The sequence below is a fragment of the Rhipicephalus microplus genome, chromosome 2 (assembly GCF_043290135.1).
Source record: "Rhipicephalus microplus isolate Deutch F79 chromosome 2, USDA_Rmic, whole genome shotgun sequence".
NCBI classification, from domain to species: Eukaryota; Metazoa; Arthropoda; class Arachnida; order Ixodida; family Ixodidae; genus Rhipicephalus; species Rhipicephalus microplus.
In genome coordinates, this window is record NC_134701.1 from 63,417,863 (window position 1) to 63,435,615 (window position 17,753).

General features: G+C 45.4%; 1 protein-coding gene across 1 annotated transcript in view; it reads right to left on the bottom strand.

The window, feature by feature from the left end:
• Positions 1-2,186: 2,186 nt before the first annotated feature.
• The window catches only part of LOC119170870 (arginine kinase Lit v 2.0101), a 38,277-nt gene continuing 22,710 nt past the window's right edge, over positions 2,187-17,753 (bottom strand). The window contains exon 7 of the mRNA XM_037422152.2: positions 2,187-2,445. Within this exon, the coding sequence (XP_037278049.1) occupies positions 2,303-2,445 (143 nt within the window). The 3' untranslated portion in view covers positions 2,187-2,302. The remainder of the gene's footprint in view (positions 2,446-17,753) is intronic.

Genomic DNA, 17,753 nt, shown 5'->3' on the forward strand with positions numbered 1-17,753 from the left:
GACACCTCAACAGTATCTCACGAGGGATGGGAGTAAGGAGAGATCAAAAGGATAGGAATTAAAAAGACATAGATATAGAGAGAGCGGAAGAAAAGAGCGAAGCGCAGAGACAGCCACATATGGAAGTAAGGAGGAGATAGGAAAAATGGACACGGTCGCAGGGGTCTGAGGACAGGGCACCCCTCAGAGAAAGCTCTTGTCAGCATCAGGAGATGGCATAGGGCGAGCCAGCCGGCCAGAGCTCTCGTGCCGGTCCACTTCGTGCCGGTCCACTTCGCAGGTCGCTTTGACTGTAAAGTTAGGCAGCTATCGAGTTTCATTCGTATAAGTGTGAACCACTTCGTCCTCATTCTTGTTGCGCAACTGGTTGAGCAGAATGCGGTTTTGTCCTTTAGCGGTTCGCAACTTGCAGGGTGGGCAGCCCTGAAAGCTCTGAAGGCCTTTGTTCCCCCAAAAAAGGGGGAAACAAGGCCCTCTGGAGGCCAGCGTAAAAAAGAAATAAACAACTTGGGCACATTCAGAGGCGGCATTTTGAAGCAAATGATAAAAAAGCACCAAAAGAGAACAGGAATCGCTGCAATAGGTTGCATAAACACTCAGAGGTGGAAATAAAATGGTGATAGCATAGTGGAGACGAGCTTTGACACCATAGAGCAGGGGTGTCAAACATGCGTTAGCCAATGTGTAGCAGTTCTGAAGTTTGTCCCACAAGAACCGAGCAGTTAACTTGGTTGAATTGAGAAGAAGGGGATGTGGTGGAGGTTTTCATAAAGAAATTGTCGCCAGTATTCTCATTAGAAAGAACGCCTTTTCATGTATTTCATATATGAGCCATTCCTGGTGGGCGTTTGGCGTCAGAATTCGAGAAATATATCTATCCTGAATGAGTAGTCAGCGATCTTGAAGGAAAAGTGTATACATGAAGGCGGAAATGTTGTAGGCCCGTGTGCTCAGATTTGGGTGCACGTTAAAGAACCCCAGGTGGTCGAAATTTCCGGAGCCCTCCACTACGGCGTCTCTCATAATCATATGGTGGTTTTAGGACGTAAAACCCCACATATCAATCAATCAAAAGTGTATACATCAAAAGCAAAGTATTTACAATGAAGAAGACAATCCGGGAGTACAACAAAATTCAAACACTCTCGGGCAGGTACTGCATAACGAGGTGGTGTGCTTTTACCTGCTGAACAAAGTCCTGCTTGTAGGGAGTCCAGCGAAAGAAATATCGTCGCGACTTTTCTCAAACGGGCGTGCTAAGCGTTATTGCTTCTAGTAAGTGTCCAAAAGCGGCGCCCACAAGGTGGAAGCTCTAATACGCATGCGAACACTCGTTGTTTACCAAGACTACCAGGACTCTCATGATGTCACCGTTTCGTGCCGATGTCTTGTGATGACCATTCCCGAATCGCTCAGTGGTGTCAGCTACGTATGGTTGCTGAGCGCAAGGAGTTCGACTGCGTTCTTGACGCTGGGTGTGAATGGCCTTTTTTTTTGCTAGCGCATTCGTTTCGTGACATTGTAGCAGATAATAAATTGCTATACTCTAAAAAATTGCTAAAATTATAATCTCAGGGCTGCTGTGTCGCTGCAGTGGTTTTTCACAATTGGGCAACGGGAATTTTTGAACTATTGGGCTATTGTGCGTGTGAACAGCTGCATCGCAATTTATCCATTCGGAAAGTTTTTGGTGTATATAGGCAGCGCACGTTTTCACTAATAAAGCAACATTGTTTCCTGGATCTTTCTTGTTGGTCTTCTTTTTTTCTCACGTATGCAACTGGCCAGATATAAAGGCGCGATAAAAACGCTTATTTATCAAGACTTATGTAAAAGGTGAGTACTAAAGAAAAAACTACTTCGCACCTTGATGACCAAATACAAGATGTTGCTACCACTTCAGTTGAGACGTAATATTTTAGTTTTTGCTGTTGCTTTTCCCCTCCAAACGTATATAGATGACGACGCTGGCAACGAGCACTGACTACTGGATACATGAGCTTCTACAGAAGTTGCGCTACCAATTTACATGTACCATGGGAATATTTGTGGCAGAAGCTCCCAAATCATATCATGTCAATATGGACGAGGCATTGCAGGACTGAAAATTATGCGTGTGATGGCGCATGGTAGTTACATGCCAATTACACGCTTTTTTCATTGAAGAAAAATACAATGACACAGGCTTCAGTCTTCTTGAGTACTGTGCATCTATTTACAATAAATTTGTGCGTTGTGCAGTTGCGCGAATTTCAGTACAAACGCTGCACCATTTGCTCCTCTCTAGTTAAGAGCAGCAGTCCTAGGACTCCTTTTCCAGCTTGATCAGTTCGAGGATTCCATCCTGCATCTCCCTGACAGCCTGGTACTCCGTGAGGCCGAGGCGACGCTTGTTTGATATGTCGTAGACACCGCCTTCACTCTCGGTGTGCTCGCCCCGAGTACCTGCGATAAGAGTGCATGACAAGATCTGTATACTTAAGAAACATGGAGGTTGTTCTGTCACTCGCACAATATAAGGACCCAACTGCTCAAAACGGTCAGGACCTGTATACAGAGAAACGTCTGAGACTGGGAATCTACGTGAAAATACTTCGGTGGCTTCCCCCTCTCTCCATTATGGAGAGTGGGGGGGGGGGGGCAAAATTACTTCGCAGGGCACCCTCGCCTCCCATGTTTCTCAATTTCAAAGGACAGCATGCCCCACAATGGTTGAAAAAAATTAATATAAAGCGATATGTACTATTCAAAGCAGCATTCCGATTAAGGTGATTTGCTAGAGGCCTGTATATATACTTAAGTTATGAGTGCACGTTATACAACATCAGACAATCCACATTTTTGGATCCGTCTACTAGGACCTCCATCATATCGTGGTTTTGAAACGTATTATCCCCGTTATTACACGAAACTGTCGTCGATTTGAATCGGAAGAGAACCACAAATTAGTTCGCATCAAGTGAAACGGAATTCAAATTAGCGAGTGGGTGCTGAAACTAACGGACATCGCAGCACACACAGCCGGCACATCCAGAATAGCTCTCGGGACTTGTGTTCGGGAACTGGTCATTATGCGTTAGTGGCACGTAACTTTACGCTGATAAAGTGGTAGGTAAATCACGCTTAGTGGCAGGTAAATCACGCTCATAAAGCTCTAACAGCGAACGAAATGGATCAGTTACGCCAGCAACGAGCAGCGACGTGCATTCATGTGAGCAGTGAGCCTGATTGTAGACGTAGTCAGGCTGATGATGATGATGATGGTGATGATGATGATGATGAGCCTGATTGTAAAATATGCGATGCTCTTTATGCTTCAAAAACGTTTATTCACCTGGCAGGGTCAACGCAATCAAATGAAAAAGTGATTTTGCATGTGTTAGCGTTTCTTTAGTCACGACTCCATGAGCATTGTGTGCAGATGCGAAAGAGCTCCGACACAGCGTCTGAATTCTCATCTGTGGAGAAATGGTCCTGTTTCGTTGTTTTGCATCCACATAGTAAAGTAGCTTTGCTTTTTTGTTGCAACACACTGTGATCCCTCTGGACCAATTATTTGCGGCCCTACGTGATTGAATTAGTGGGAGGTTCATATGGGACCTTCTTTTCATACAGACTGCAAGGGGCTGTGCCAAGACCAAGGCATCAGCTCGAATTGACGGAGTTAGAGTTAAAGGAATGTGATTTGAAGAGATAATACTAACGAGATATTAGTTTCTCGGCTGTATTATCACTGAGGATCTGTTACCCTGCTTCGCACTCCGAGCAAGTGAGCACTGTGACTTAAAGCAACCTCTTGTAGTGTGTTTACGCGGTAGCATTTAGCGTTATTGAAAAAAAGTAAAAACACACGTCACTATTTATATGGTGGCACACGGAAGCATCACTCGCGGACCATGCCTGAAGATATATGAGCTAGATATAATTACAATAAAAAAAATTCGTAGACAGGCGCAGCTTCCTTAAGCCGATGCTTCGCCAAGTCGACATTGCCTTTTTGTATGACTAGAAGTCATGAATGCTTCCATTCTTCTTCATGACAAGCGGCGGTAACGTCGGCACGAGGCCTACAGATTTTTCATTGTAGGCTTCCATCTTCCTCTTTTTGACAGCGTTACGTTGTCAATCGTGGTACCATTTGCATGCATCGCCGAGTGGCATTTCGGTACTTTTAATGGGCACGTATTATAACTGCACAATGTGGCGGCTTTGCCTGTTCTATCTATACGAGCAGCATTATGATAGCGAATGACTGGGTGATTGTACATGGCGGCCGCCGTTTCCAATCCTCAGTATATCATAGTGAAATTTATGGGTACCGAGTGAGACAGTTTACTTCTTCTTAAAGCACCATTCCTGCCTCAGCAATACAAGTCGAATTCTTAGCAATACCGCTGTTTTGCGGAAATTCCATACGCTTGACATGTGACCTGGAACCTGTTATGTGCAAATGCACCTACTAGCGCCGAATAGTGTTACACACTGGGAAGTATATTTAACAGCCACCTAATGCGCAGTGCGGAAACGAGTTTGTGCGCTGGCAAAATGCCAATATTCAAAAGTAAGCATCCGCAAATTGGGCTGAAGAAACGTGGACTGATTTAATGAAATGGTAGCGTTGCAGTATTTATGTAGAAATTTTAAGCAGATCTGGCGCTCTTTGTTACCCTCTTTAGCTCATGCAGGGATCGTTGAATAGTCACGTAATAAATACATGTATGTAAAGGAACTCATACTTAGTAGTAGAAAATATGGATGTCTGTGAATGTGCTATATTTTTATCACAGCAAATGAGAATGAAAATTTTACACAGAGTGGATACAGGACGGATAAAAGAAAAGAACCGTAAAAAAAGATTGAAGAGCAAGTGCTCGTAAGTACGTCTGATTTCACGCCTTTGTCGGGTCCATTCAAGCGACATTCAACATCTATTACATTTACACTAACATACGTTAGTATCTACAGGGGCCTTTTATGTTCTCTTAGACTAATATAGTCGGGATGCGTAAAAATCATGTAAAGTAACGTCAGTGTACCTATTTCCAAGCATGGAGGGTATTGGTCTCAATGAAGACTAAAAAAGACTTATGGCATGCCGAGTTTTCATGTCAGATTAGAGTTTTCTGAAGAAGTCTCAGTTTTGCGCAAAAGCGAAGACATAAATGCGATAAAAACAATTTAGAATATTAAGCGAAAAACAGCCAGCAGATATAAAAGTGTAGGACGCTGCTCAAGCACATAAGACGCACGAAAAAAACTCATAGGATGAGCGCGAACAACATTCCCTGCTCGACCCTTAATGTGCTGCTCAAGCACAAAGAACACACAAAACTTACGCGCAAATATACATAGGGCGAGCGCGCACTAACAAGTGTCAGAGTCGCAATTTCACTGCGTTTGATCCAAACGCTTCTTTCGAAAACGGGGTCTTTGCCACCAATGAAGTGACCTTTGTGTGTTCTGTAATCTAAACTAGGGTGTACTAGACCAGGGGAGTGCCTGGAATGGCCACAGCACCGCTTCACAGAGAGAGAAGCCCAAACAGGGTCGATGCGCTCGTGGCGCTGCGATTGGTAGTCTTCATGCTTGGGATGGCGCAACAAGATCACAATAGAAACGGAAGATGAGGATGTTGGAATGATAATTCATAGCAAAGCCAAATGGGATATAGTGACGAAAACATGTTCAGAGCATCTCTGGGTTTCGGGCACAGTAGAGGGAAAGAAAACATGGCTAGGTGTAGCTTACTTGAAGAAAGGAAATAACTTCAAAAAAAGAGAGAATTTCGACATAGCAAATTGCATACGCACCAATATCGAAGAATTTGGTCATGGGGCCGAAATAATACTTCCAGGCGGCATCATGGATCACACATATGACCTTGACGAATATTCAAACACTAATAGGAAGTTATTTCAAGGTCTTTGCTAGCGGCATAGTCTTGAGAAAGCTAACGAGGGACCTCAATGTAAGGGGCACATGACTTGGGAGGTCTGACACAGGGAATCGAGCATTGATTATGGTCTCATGAAAGAGTGAATCTATCAGAAACTTATAGATGAGAAAAGACGATAAAGGCATGTACAGCTTGGGTAGTGATCATAAACGCATAACGTTAGAAATGGGATATTAAGCTAAAAAAAATGACACGGAGTCCCGTTTGGAACATTGTATTGAAATGACACACAAATAACAAATACAGCCTTGGGAGTCAAAGCGGAAGTAGGTGAACTACTGAGAAAAGACTGGTACATATTATGACAAAGGAGATGGAAAAAGAGAACTGTTTGCCCCTAAGGAAAGAAAAAGCCTAATAGTTCGGAGAATAGAAAAATCCCGGAAGTGATCGAGAAGTGACCTGAGCATCGCAGGAGCACAGACAGGCAAAAGGGAGAAGCAGCCCCAGGATGAAGTCAACCAAGTAAGGGAGAAAAATTGAGAGACAAAAACCATTGTACAGAAATTGATCGAGACAAAAATAAAAGGGGAAAGTGGGCGCTGAATGACAGAGATTTGCGAAAAGAAAAAAGCGGTGCCAAAAGAAGCTCTAGGTAGGAAATCTGTCACAGTGCAACAACATATAATAGATGATGGAGGAAATAAATCAGAAAGGTACGAAGCCCCATAGTTTATATCTAAAAGTTGACGGGAGGTTCGTTTAAAAATGTCGTTCAGGGGAATTCCCCGGTGAGTAAAAGTAAGGAAAAGAGTGCAACCGAGAAAGAGGTAGTACTTGAGTATTTCAATTGGAAGAAGGCCGAAAGAAAAATTCTTAAGCACACAACTCTGTGCTTAGGTGGGGTTCCCGTCTGTCTGATCAACTAACTAGGCTACACCACTGAAGAGGCTCTGCTGAAATCTATAGAAAAGTGCTTAAAGGAGGAGGAAATACCAGACACTTGGCGGGAAAGTAGAATGAACCTAATCTATAACGGTAAAGGAGATATGTTAACGTTAACTCGTATAGACTGATAATCTTTACATCTGTGCTATACAAGCTGGCGTTGTGGGCAGTAAAATTAAAATTGGCAGAACAAATGATGTTTTGGGACAACTTCAGAATCCATAGATTCCTAATCGACTGGCGGTTAGACTGTAAGCTGTTTGTTTTTACTCAGTGTATAGAAACATATAAAATAGAAAACAGGCCCACACTGCGCAGTCGACTTTTCCACTGTGACCGCAGCGCCAGAATGCAGTGCCTATCGGAGAAAAAAACGCAATAATAGGTTGGCGTGTCTAAATAGAACGCGATGCCCGCGTCTCGATGCCCGCGTGAGTGGTTGGATCGCTGCAGGGACGCGTGCTTTCTGGACGTCTGTTTTCTGCATGCACCTAACAGAAAGCGTCAGTGAACTTAGGATGGGCTAGGGCCAGCAACGCAGCTCCCTCTTGTCAGCGCACGGGACCTATATGTAGCTTATATGAACATCAGTGGTGCGTATGACAACATTAATCAGGAAAATGTGTAAGATATAATAAAGAAAGTGCGCTTAGCTGATGACTGATCTCTCAGAAAGCTTCCGAGAGATATATACGGTTGACATAAAATTACTAGAACTAAGTACCAATGACAGCGTTGACATTAGGGAGAACTGAGACAGGCCAGATGTCTTTCTCCCCAGTGTTATTCATGCTCTCCATTGTAAGTATGGAAAAAGCGCTACGAGGTAGCAGCATTGGGCTTGACTTCTCACAGAAACAGGCTGGCGCGATGACTGAGCACAAGCTTTTCGGTCGAACCATATTTTCTTATTTGTGGACAGGCAAGACGATGTACAGCGGTTGGCAGATATGTGCGGAAGAAAAGACGATGCTGTAGGACTAAGATTTATTGCAAAAAAGTGTGGATAGTCGAATTCACTGATCATGAAGACCAGGTGGTCTCAATACAGAGCCAACGAATACTGAGGGTAAGCGAGTACAAGTACCTAGGAGTATGAGTACAAGTACCAAGAATTAATGTAAATCAAAGGACGGTGAGACGCCTCGCTTAAGGCACTCACAAGAAGACGACGAATGAGGCTTTAAAGGGGGATATGGGATTAACACGCATTGAAGTAATGGAAGCTTAGGGCGAATTGAGATTTGAAGAGAGGCTTAGAAAAATGAAGGACAGTAGATGGACAGGAAACGAGTTCAGGTGTTTGCATAGGAAGAACGTGGACACAGTATAGAAAAAGAAGGAGGAGGCTGACCTGTAAATATACGGATGGCAGTGTGGGCGATATGGCAAGAAATGGCATTAAGCGAAAGGTCAGAGAGGCACAGAGGATTTATTGGATAAAATCGATGAAGAAAAATCCCTCTCTCAGTAACTACCGAAATGCCAAAAACGAAATAAGGAGGGAAAGTCGTGGTGATAATTTAAGATGACACGCTTTACTGTTCAAAGTGAGGTCGGGTTGCCTTAGAACGCGTAGTCATATAGCGAGATTCAATGAAGAAGAGTAACAATGTACAAGCTGTGGGCAAGCTTAGGAAACTATACAACATGTTCTGAATGAATGTGGCGACATCCACGCAGGTATACGTGCGGGTACAAGCCTACATGAGGCTTTGGGTTTTAGAAACAACCACGGAAAGCTGAACATGCCTGCGATAGAAGGAAGTAAAAGACGGTCAGAGTACTGACGGCAGAAATGTAGAAATAAAGGGCGAATATAGTACGAAAGTCAGGTCTTTCTTCATGAAGAGGAAGAGAGATGCAACATAAATTTGTATTTTTTTGCTATATTAAGACAGATTTATTCGATGTAGACAAGGCATTAGGCCAACATAAAAAGAAAGTTTTCATTACTTTTTTTTTCTTGTGAGCTTGGTGGCACACATGCCCCCACCCCGTTATAAAGCGGACGCTCATAGCGTCCAAACGTGCATCCATACAACGTGTCACTTTAAGCGTTGGGCGTGGCTCTGTAGAAGTAGCTAAGGGGTAAAATGCGGGCTCACTCAAAAGGCGTGGGTTCGAAATGCGCTTGTAGAGGGTGTTTATGTGTCACTTGTTACAGTTGTAATGGTTGGCCTTCGCTTCTTTAGTCGTGCTTCAATTACTATGTATTGCTAGAAAAAGTAGCGATAAATGCCAAGGCAAAAAGAAATTTCTTGACGAGCGTATTTACGGCGAGTGCGAAAGTTGGTTGCCATTACTTACTTTTACTGTGCTCGGCCATGAATACACTAAATTTTTGTCATTGTTCATTATTTGGGGTGTATTTACGCAAAATTCCTTATACAATATTACTACATTTGTAACCACAACGTCAACAAGTTCAGCTGTTTACGTACGCTTTGTGATCGGTTTAATGATGCTGCCAGCCGAATAGCTCTTTAGTGTCAGGAGGAACACTGACAGAGCAGTCAGAAGATCGTTGCTTTGCAGTATTCAGACTTTCATGGTTTTGGGCGTAGCAAAGGTGCTTTTGTTTTAGATGCGAAGCGTCTTATGGCCGATCTCAATCTGGTGTGCAGCGTTACCACCCTTACAGCACGTGCGCGCCTTTCACCCTCTCTCGCCTCACCATGCCGACAACGTCTGCTTGCTTCCCTCTCTCTTTCATCTAGCCATTTTTCCCGGCGGTGTTTACAGCTCCATTGCGCCTGCGCATCTCCTCCCCAGTCTCTTCCATTCCTCACCTTGCAACACCGAAGCAGGCAGCATTTGCTAGCCTACGCTCGCTCCCCCCCCCCCCCCCCTGTCTCTCTTCAAGGCATCCCTCCCCGCGACGTTTACACTACCATTGCGCATGCACGTCCTCTCCTCCTTCCATACGCTCCCTGCTCTCTCGCTTTGCAACGCAGACGCTGGCAACTGATGCTGGCAAGTATTTTAAAGACAGTGGTATTTCTTGGGGACCTTCGACGCAAAATTTTTGGCCTGTCTGTCTGTACATTTGTCTATTTGCCCACTCTTAGCGGTACAGCTCCAAAGTGACCGAACGATACTCCAAACGGCCGACCCCATTCGCAGTGCCCACCAATATTGGTCAAGGTTCAGCGTTCATACTTGTGCGATTGTCAATTAAAAAGCAATTATTGCGCATATCTGAGGCACCATAAGACGTCGATAATATGTATGTGCATTTTACACTAGAAAAGGTATACTTAAGTAACTTCAAGGATCGCAGCATTTATAACGCTGCGCTGCCTATGCAACGCTCGCACGATTGATGATTGATTGATATGTGGGGTTTAACGTCCCAAAACCACTATATGATTATGAGAGACGCCGTAGTGGAGGGCTCCGGAAATTTAGACCACCTGGGGTTCTTTAACGTGCACCCAAATCTGAACGCTCTCACGAAACAAGTGTTTCCAACGCGTTGCTAAGACGACATGGCGGTGGCACCTACCCGTTACTTGCGTTCTACATTTTATCACCTCAGAGACGGGCGTGCACGGCACGCGCCCCATTTTCCAGGATAACTGCCAGATAGCGCTCATGTCTCACGTGTGACGTGACTTGATGCGCTCGTTCACTTTCGCTGCATGCTCGAGGCACGCGAACGCAACGCTTCCGGAATACTACTCACCAATTTTTTCGCGGAGAACATATAATAAACGCTCTCTCCAGACGAACGATTATCCTCTTTCGATGACAATTTAGGTGTAACATGCAGATACGGGGCCAATTTTTTATTGAATAAACCAACCGCTCACTCTGCACAACCGCTCACTGGCCGCCCCATCTATGTAACTTGATAAGATATATACTTGGGCTAGTTAGTGATTGGGAATCAACATATTTTCACAGCGCAAGGCCACAAGTAGTTACGGCGTAACTATGGAAGAAGAGACAAAAAAGAGAGCTGTTCGCACTCTTTTCTGCCCTTGTCTCTTCCGCAGTTACACTATAACTACTCGCAGCCTTGCGCTGTGCAAATAAATATGTTGATTTTCATATATATATAGACATTGGATCTTCACCTCGATGGTAATGCCAGTGGGAGGATTCGCCTGTGCGTTCTTAAGCAATGAAAGTTCGCAGCGTGCGCATTAAATAAAAGCGGACTGTGTGTGTCGGTGTACAATTGGAATCATCTGTCTCTCATTTCAATTAGCAGTGCTTGACATGTTTGGGTAAAATACACTGGTCTATCAATGCGTGAGTTACGACGCCCCAGTTTTTTTCTCCTGCACAACGCTGTGATGAGCACTAGCGTCAACGCCGCCGCCAGTGTCATCGTTAGCGCTCGCTGCTTCTCATCTTCACATGGTTCCATTTAGTGGGATATTATATAATTTTTTTCTTTTGAAGCGAGACAGTGGTTGGCGATAGGATGGAGCGTATCGAGCACACGTAAGACGAGTCTCGTATTCTTTAAAATCTTGGAGGCCATTCTTCAACTATTCCTGAAATTCATGTGGTGGCACTGCAAATAAATACGCTTACTTTCGAATTTCTTCTCTACTTCACATTTTTCATAACTCTGTAGCAACACGTAACAACCAAGGCTAGATTTAAGAAACAAAGGCAAACCAATACAGATGTACAAAGACACAAAGAATGAAAATGAACCATTTACAGCAACGATTCGAACCCGGGCATTTTGAGTGGGAAAGGCCCATTTTACTCCTTCACTTTTGGTGAAGCCGCGTGCAACGCTTAAATTGACTTCACATTGCAGGCTACTGGCCGCAGCGCAACGAGCGGATTGACCTTGTTTGTGCTTTCAGCTCGTTCAGGAAAGTGCACTCTAATAAACGCAATCTTTCCGGCGAAAGCGCACGACGTGCTAACCAACATTAGTAGATTAGTACCGTTGGTGCTAACATACAAGTCGCAAGATACGCACGCGTATGCGCACGCGGGCGCCTATGCCCAGTAGAGCAAAATGCAGAAGCATCGCCACGAACTGGGATCTAAGAGCGCCATTCGGGCCATCTCACTGGCAATGCAGAGAGCACGGTGATCTCTGCAATTCACTCGACATCGGCGTAACGACAGCAGTAAATCGTCCACATAAGTAGACCGCCGCTAGTAGGCTGAAACGTGTGCGCTTGTGTGGCTGAGTGGTTAGCGTAGCGCGCGTGGCTGCCAAAGATCACTCATTCAATTCAGTGCGTCGGAAAGTAGTTTTTCAATACCAACCCCCCTCCCCCACATTTGAATTCACATATATACCCAATAAAGTGGCTGGGAGGATAACCGCCATGGTAGCTCAGTGGTAGAACATCGAATGCGTTATTCCAAGGTCGCAGGTGCGGTTCCTGCCCCCGGCAAAATATCTTTTCACCCACTTTTCTTTCTCTACATTTACATTTCAATTTGGTCTAATAACTTCCCCCATAATTTCCTTGGCATTATTGTCTGTTAGATCTCAATAATATTCGTGTCCATATATATATATATATATATATATATATATATATATATATATATATATATATATATATATATATATATATATATATATATATATATATATATATATATATATATATATATATATATATATATATATATATATATATATATATATATATATATATATATATATATATATATATATATATATTGTTACGTGAAGGCACACGGAAAACGGAGAACAAGAGTGCTCCACACCGACATCCTGTCGCCTCCCTCGGCGCTTATCTTACTGCTTAAGTGGGACATTGTCTTATAACATAACCCCCCAGTACTGAAGCACCGTCTCGGTGCTTTTTATGATGTTGCCGAGTGGTAAAGCTTAAGGCGGGATACATGAAGAATGTCTGTAGACAGCGAAGCGGAGGCGGAAGAATACTCGAGCGGGGCTGTTTGGTATGTCACATCATTCACCTGGCGCTATGCGCGGTAGGGTCCCGAGTACGGGTAAGCAGTTTTTCAGAAAGTCCAAAGTGCCTAGTCGGAGTACACAATAGAACTATAGAACCTGGAGTAAAAGAAACTTTGCGATGATGTGAGTTGTAACGCTACCGCTGGTGATCTTGCGATGCTAAAAGGCGCTGACGAGCAACTTCTCGTGCTTTGCGAGCTCTTGGGATAACATCAAAGGCTTATCCAGTCCTCAAGTCGACGGCTGTTGGAAAGGTAGTGTCAAAACGTAAAGTTGAATCACGGCCAAATGAGATAGAAACGTGAAAAACCAGCTGCAATGTGGCGTGAGGGATCATAGGCAAACGTAACGAAGGGCAATGCAGTGTCCCAGTCCTGGTAGTCGCACGATACGTACATAACGAACATATCAGCTAAAATCCGGTTAAATTTTTCAGTCAGTCCGTTAGTTTGCCGGTGGTAAACTGTCATAAATTTATGTTTTGCCTCGCAGGAGCTAAGCAGGTCGTCGATAACTCGGGAAAGAAAATAGCACCCACAATCTCTGAAGAGTTGGCGTGGGGCGCCATGATGAAGTATGACGTCGTGCAGGATAAAATCAACAACGTCCGTGGCACAGCTGGTTGGAAGAGCCCGTGTAACGTACTGGGTTGTGTGATCCGTCACGACAACTATCCTCTTATTTTCAGAAGTGAACGCAGACAAAGGACCCAGGAGGTCAAGATCAAGTTGAAAGAAGGGATCAAAGGGAATGTCAAGTGGTTGGAGGAACCTGGCAGGACCCATAGAAGATTTTTCCGGCGTTGACACTGGTCGCATGAGGCGACGTAGCTGTGGACTGAGCGATAAAGACTGGGCCAGTAAATTCGACGCTGTACGCGATCATACGTCAGAGACAGTCCCAGGTGACCGGCAGTGGGAGCGTTATGGAGCTGGCCGATCACGCTCACATGTAAGTGGAAAGGTACCTTATGTAGTAGTTCGTGTCCATCAGGGCGGACTTCGTACCGGTACCATGTGCACTCCTTTAGCACGAACAATCGATTAGACTTATCGGGTGCCACAAAATGAAGCTTCTTGTTGATGCTACGTATATGGCAGGATCTTGGCGCTGTTCCTCACGGATGTTGCTTAAAGCGGAGAGAGACAGCACACATGCCGCTTCATCTAACGCCTCAGGTGGGTCCACTGGATTCCGAGATAAGAGGAGAGCTTCACGGTGTGAACGGCCAGATTTGTAGGACACCGAGTAGTTACACTTTTGGAGCCGTAGAGCCCATTGACCAAGGCGCCCAGTGGGGTCTTTTAAAGACGAGAGCAGTGAAGTGCGTGGTGATCGGTTTTGACGGTGAAACATCGACCATGTAAATAGGGCTGAAATTTCGCTGCCGCCCAAACGAGACCCAGGAATCCCCTTTCAGTGATTGAGTAGTTCCTTTCCGCCTGCGAGAGGAGAAGGCTTGCATAGGCAATAACGCGGGTGCAGCCACTTTGAAGCTGAACCCAAACAGCACCAATGCGGCCGCACCTCTGTAGCTGGCATGGATGCGGACCACTGTAGGGGCGGCATAGTCGAAATGAAGCAGGACAGATAGTTTCGTTAGCAGTGTGATAACTGCAGAGAACGCCGTAGCCTGCGCACGCCCTATGTAAATGAGACATATTTTCTCAGTAATTCTGTGAGAGGATGAGTGACTTACGCATTGTTGTTCACATAACGCCAAAAGTACGAGCACAGACCGAGAAAGCTGCGGACTTCGTTAGTGCAGGTCAGAACGGGGAAGTACTGCATGGCTCGCACTTTATTGGCATCAGGGCGTACACCAGAGGAGTCGACAAGGTGGCCCAACATTATTAGTGACTGGCGTCCGAAGTGACACTTTGACGAGCTCAGTTGGAAACCAGCATTGGAAAATACTGCCAGTATTAAGGAAAGGCAGTCGATGTGGGTCTTGAAGGTCGAGAAAAGATGACGTCGTGAAGGTAACATAGACATATTGACCATTTAAACCCACGAAAAAGAGAGTTCATCATCCGCTCGAAGGTGGCCGGAGCGTTGCATAACCCAAAGGGCATGACCTAAACTGGTCAAAATCGTCGGGTGTGACAAAAGCAGTCTTTCCGCGGTCCATGTCGTCGAGAGCAATTCGCCAGTACCTTCATCTTAGATCAATAGAAGAAAAATACTTAGCGCCAAGAAGGTAATCCAGGGCGTCGTCTATGCACGGTAGCGGGAAGACGTCTTTTTTAGTTATCTTGTTTAGATGTCGGTAAGTGACACAGAATCACCAAGTGTAGTCCTTCTTTTTGACAAGAACTACAGGGAAAACCCGTGGACTACGTGATGGTTCAATTATGTCTTTGGCTAGTATTTTGTCGACTTCTGTTTGAATTATGTGACGCTCGGTTTGAGATACGTGGTATGGCTGTCCATGGACAGAGGAGGCATCACCGGGGTCAATGCAGTGCTTTACAGCACTGGTTTGACCTAGCGGACGACCACAAAAGTCTAACACGTTCCAGTATGACTGAAGGAGCCGACGTAGTGCGTCAGCTTGATGCGGCAAAAGGTCTGACGCGATCATTTTTTAAGGTCAGGAGACGGGCTTGATTGCGAAGATTGAGCATATGTGTAGCTGGAGTGTCCAGCATCGTTGAAAGCTGGAGCTCAGAGGACGCATTCGTCAGAGGGGGTCAGCATGGCAAGGGCAGGCGTGGTTTGCACGTAATTGACTAACAGTGTGTGGTAAGTGGACACTGTGAGTCAAAAGAATGAATGTGATGGGCGAGAGCACATGGTCGCCATCGGATACAGGTGGTGAGGGCGTTACGGTGTTGTAGATCAGTTTGCGGCGACGAACGAGCATGTTCAGCAGAGCACATACGAGCTTGGGCGCATCAATCGGACACCGTAGGTCAAATTGCAGTCGATGAAGGCGGGATGAGTGGACAAAAAAGTGAAGACCGAGGATCACATTATAGTAGCAGTCAGAGAGAACGGTGAAGAGAACTGAAGTTTGACGGCTGGCAATAGTAATGCGTGCAGTACCGACTTCAATAACAGCAGCCGTACCGCCATCAGCAACACGAACACTGCTTGAAGGGGCTGGTGCAAGGACTTTCTTTAAGTGGTCACGAATGTGCAGACTCATCACCGAAATATGGCTGCCAGTGTCTACCAAGGCTTTAACAGATAAACTATCAATTTCAACGTCGACTAGGTTCTGATTGGTCGGTAGCGTCAACAGAAGAATTGGAGATCAAGTCGTATTAGCAGCGTCACCTCTAGGAGCTGCAGCCATTAGTTTTCCGAAAAAAAAAAAAACAACACCGGGCAGAAGACAGAGACGGGGAATGAGGTTACAGTGGAGACCTGGAGAATCTACGTCGAAGTGAAGGTGAGCGGCTGTACTGAGCAGTGGTCGTAGTGGTCGTGTCGTAATTAGTCGAGCCATCACGCCGTGGTGGTTCCTGGCCATAGAGATGGGCTGTTGAGTGGAAGTTGGAGAAGCTTGGGTTCGCCCGATACGGTGAAGTGCACGTGCTTCAGTAATAACAAGAAATGTGCCCCACTCATTTGCTTCTAAAGCGAATCGGGCTGTCGTCAGGCGTCCTCCGCGTATATGAGTCACGGTTACGTGGAGCAGGGCAGCGATAAGGCTTTGGGTGGCTCGAGGTACACGAACTGACAGCGTCAGGACAGTGCGCAGAAGAGACCGTGTGAATCAACGCGTTCGCTAGTTCATGGCGAACAACGGTCTGTATTAGCGATATGGTTGATTGAGGAGCACTCGGCGCCAACGCTCTCAAGGGCGCGGGTGATATGGCTTCAATTTTATGGCGTACGATTTTCGTGATGTCACCGGAGTGTGAATTGGGCTGGGTCGCTATACGGAGATCCTCACAAGTTGACGTTGCAGCAGTGTTCCGAAGGCGCGTAAAGTAGTTGGCATTGTGACGGCTTTTAGCCTCTTGAAAGCGTTCGCACTCCAAGATAACATCTTGAACGGTGGAGCAGCCTTTGCACACAGGGAGGTTAAACGCATCGTCTGCAATACCCTTGAGCCCGTGGGCTGCCTTGTCGGCTTTAGCCATGATTGTGTCAACTTTACAGCAAAGGGTCAGCACATCCTGTAAATATGCCAGGTAAGACTCCATGGACGTCTCAACACGTGTGCCAAGTTTTTTCCTAGCGGCCTGCTTCCAGACGGAAGATTGACCAAACAACGTGCGTAATTTGGTATTGCATACGTCCCAGCTTGTGATCGCGCCCACATTGTTGTTAAACCACGCCTTGACTGTTTCTTGCAAATAGAAGATGATGTTTGCCAGCATCATAGTTTGATCCCACCTGTGATTTTCGCTAACGAGCTCGTGGAGTTTAAGCCCCTTATCTACGTTCTCGCCGACCGTTCCCGAAAAGTTGCTGGGATCACGGGGTGGAGCGGCCACGAAAACAACAGGGGAGGTCGGCGCCGTTGATGCACTGTGCGTGGAAGTTGAAGCGTTAGTTCCGGTGCACATGTTGGAAGCAGCGACTAGGCGTCGGCTGGGCTGAGTTACTTCGTCGAGCTTTGTAACTCAGCGCCTTCCACCAAAATGTTGCGTCAAGGCACACGGGAAACTAGGCGTCCCAAGATATATTTACAAGGTACCAACATGCAAGCCAAGAAGGAGAATAAGCAACAGTGTGCTCTACACGAAAATCATGTCGTCTTGCTCATATATATATATATATATATATATATATATATATATATATATATATATATATATATATATATTGTAGCATTGATATTTGGCACAGGCCGGAACGCCAGCTGAAGAAGAGAAGGAAGAGTGTTGTTGCTGCTCGCGCTCGCTCCGCTTGACAGCTGGTCGGTTCTACCGCTACGTTTTCCACAAAGTAAACGTCTCTTCTGCTCACCACTAAAGGTGTACTATCAAGTGGTGGAGAGTGCTGGGTACCTTTTTC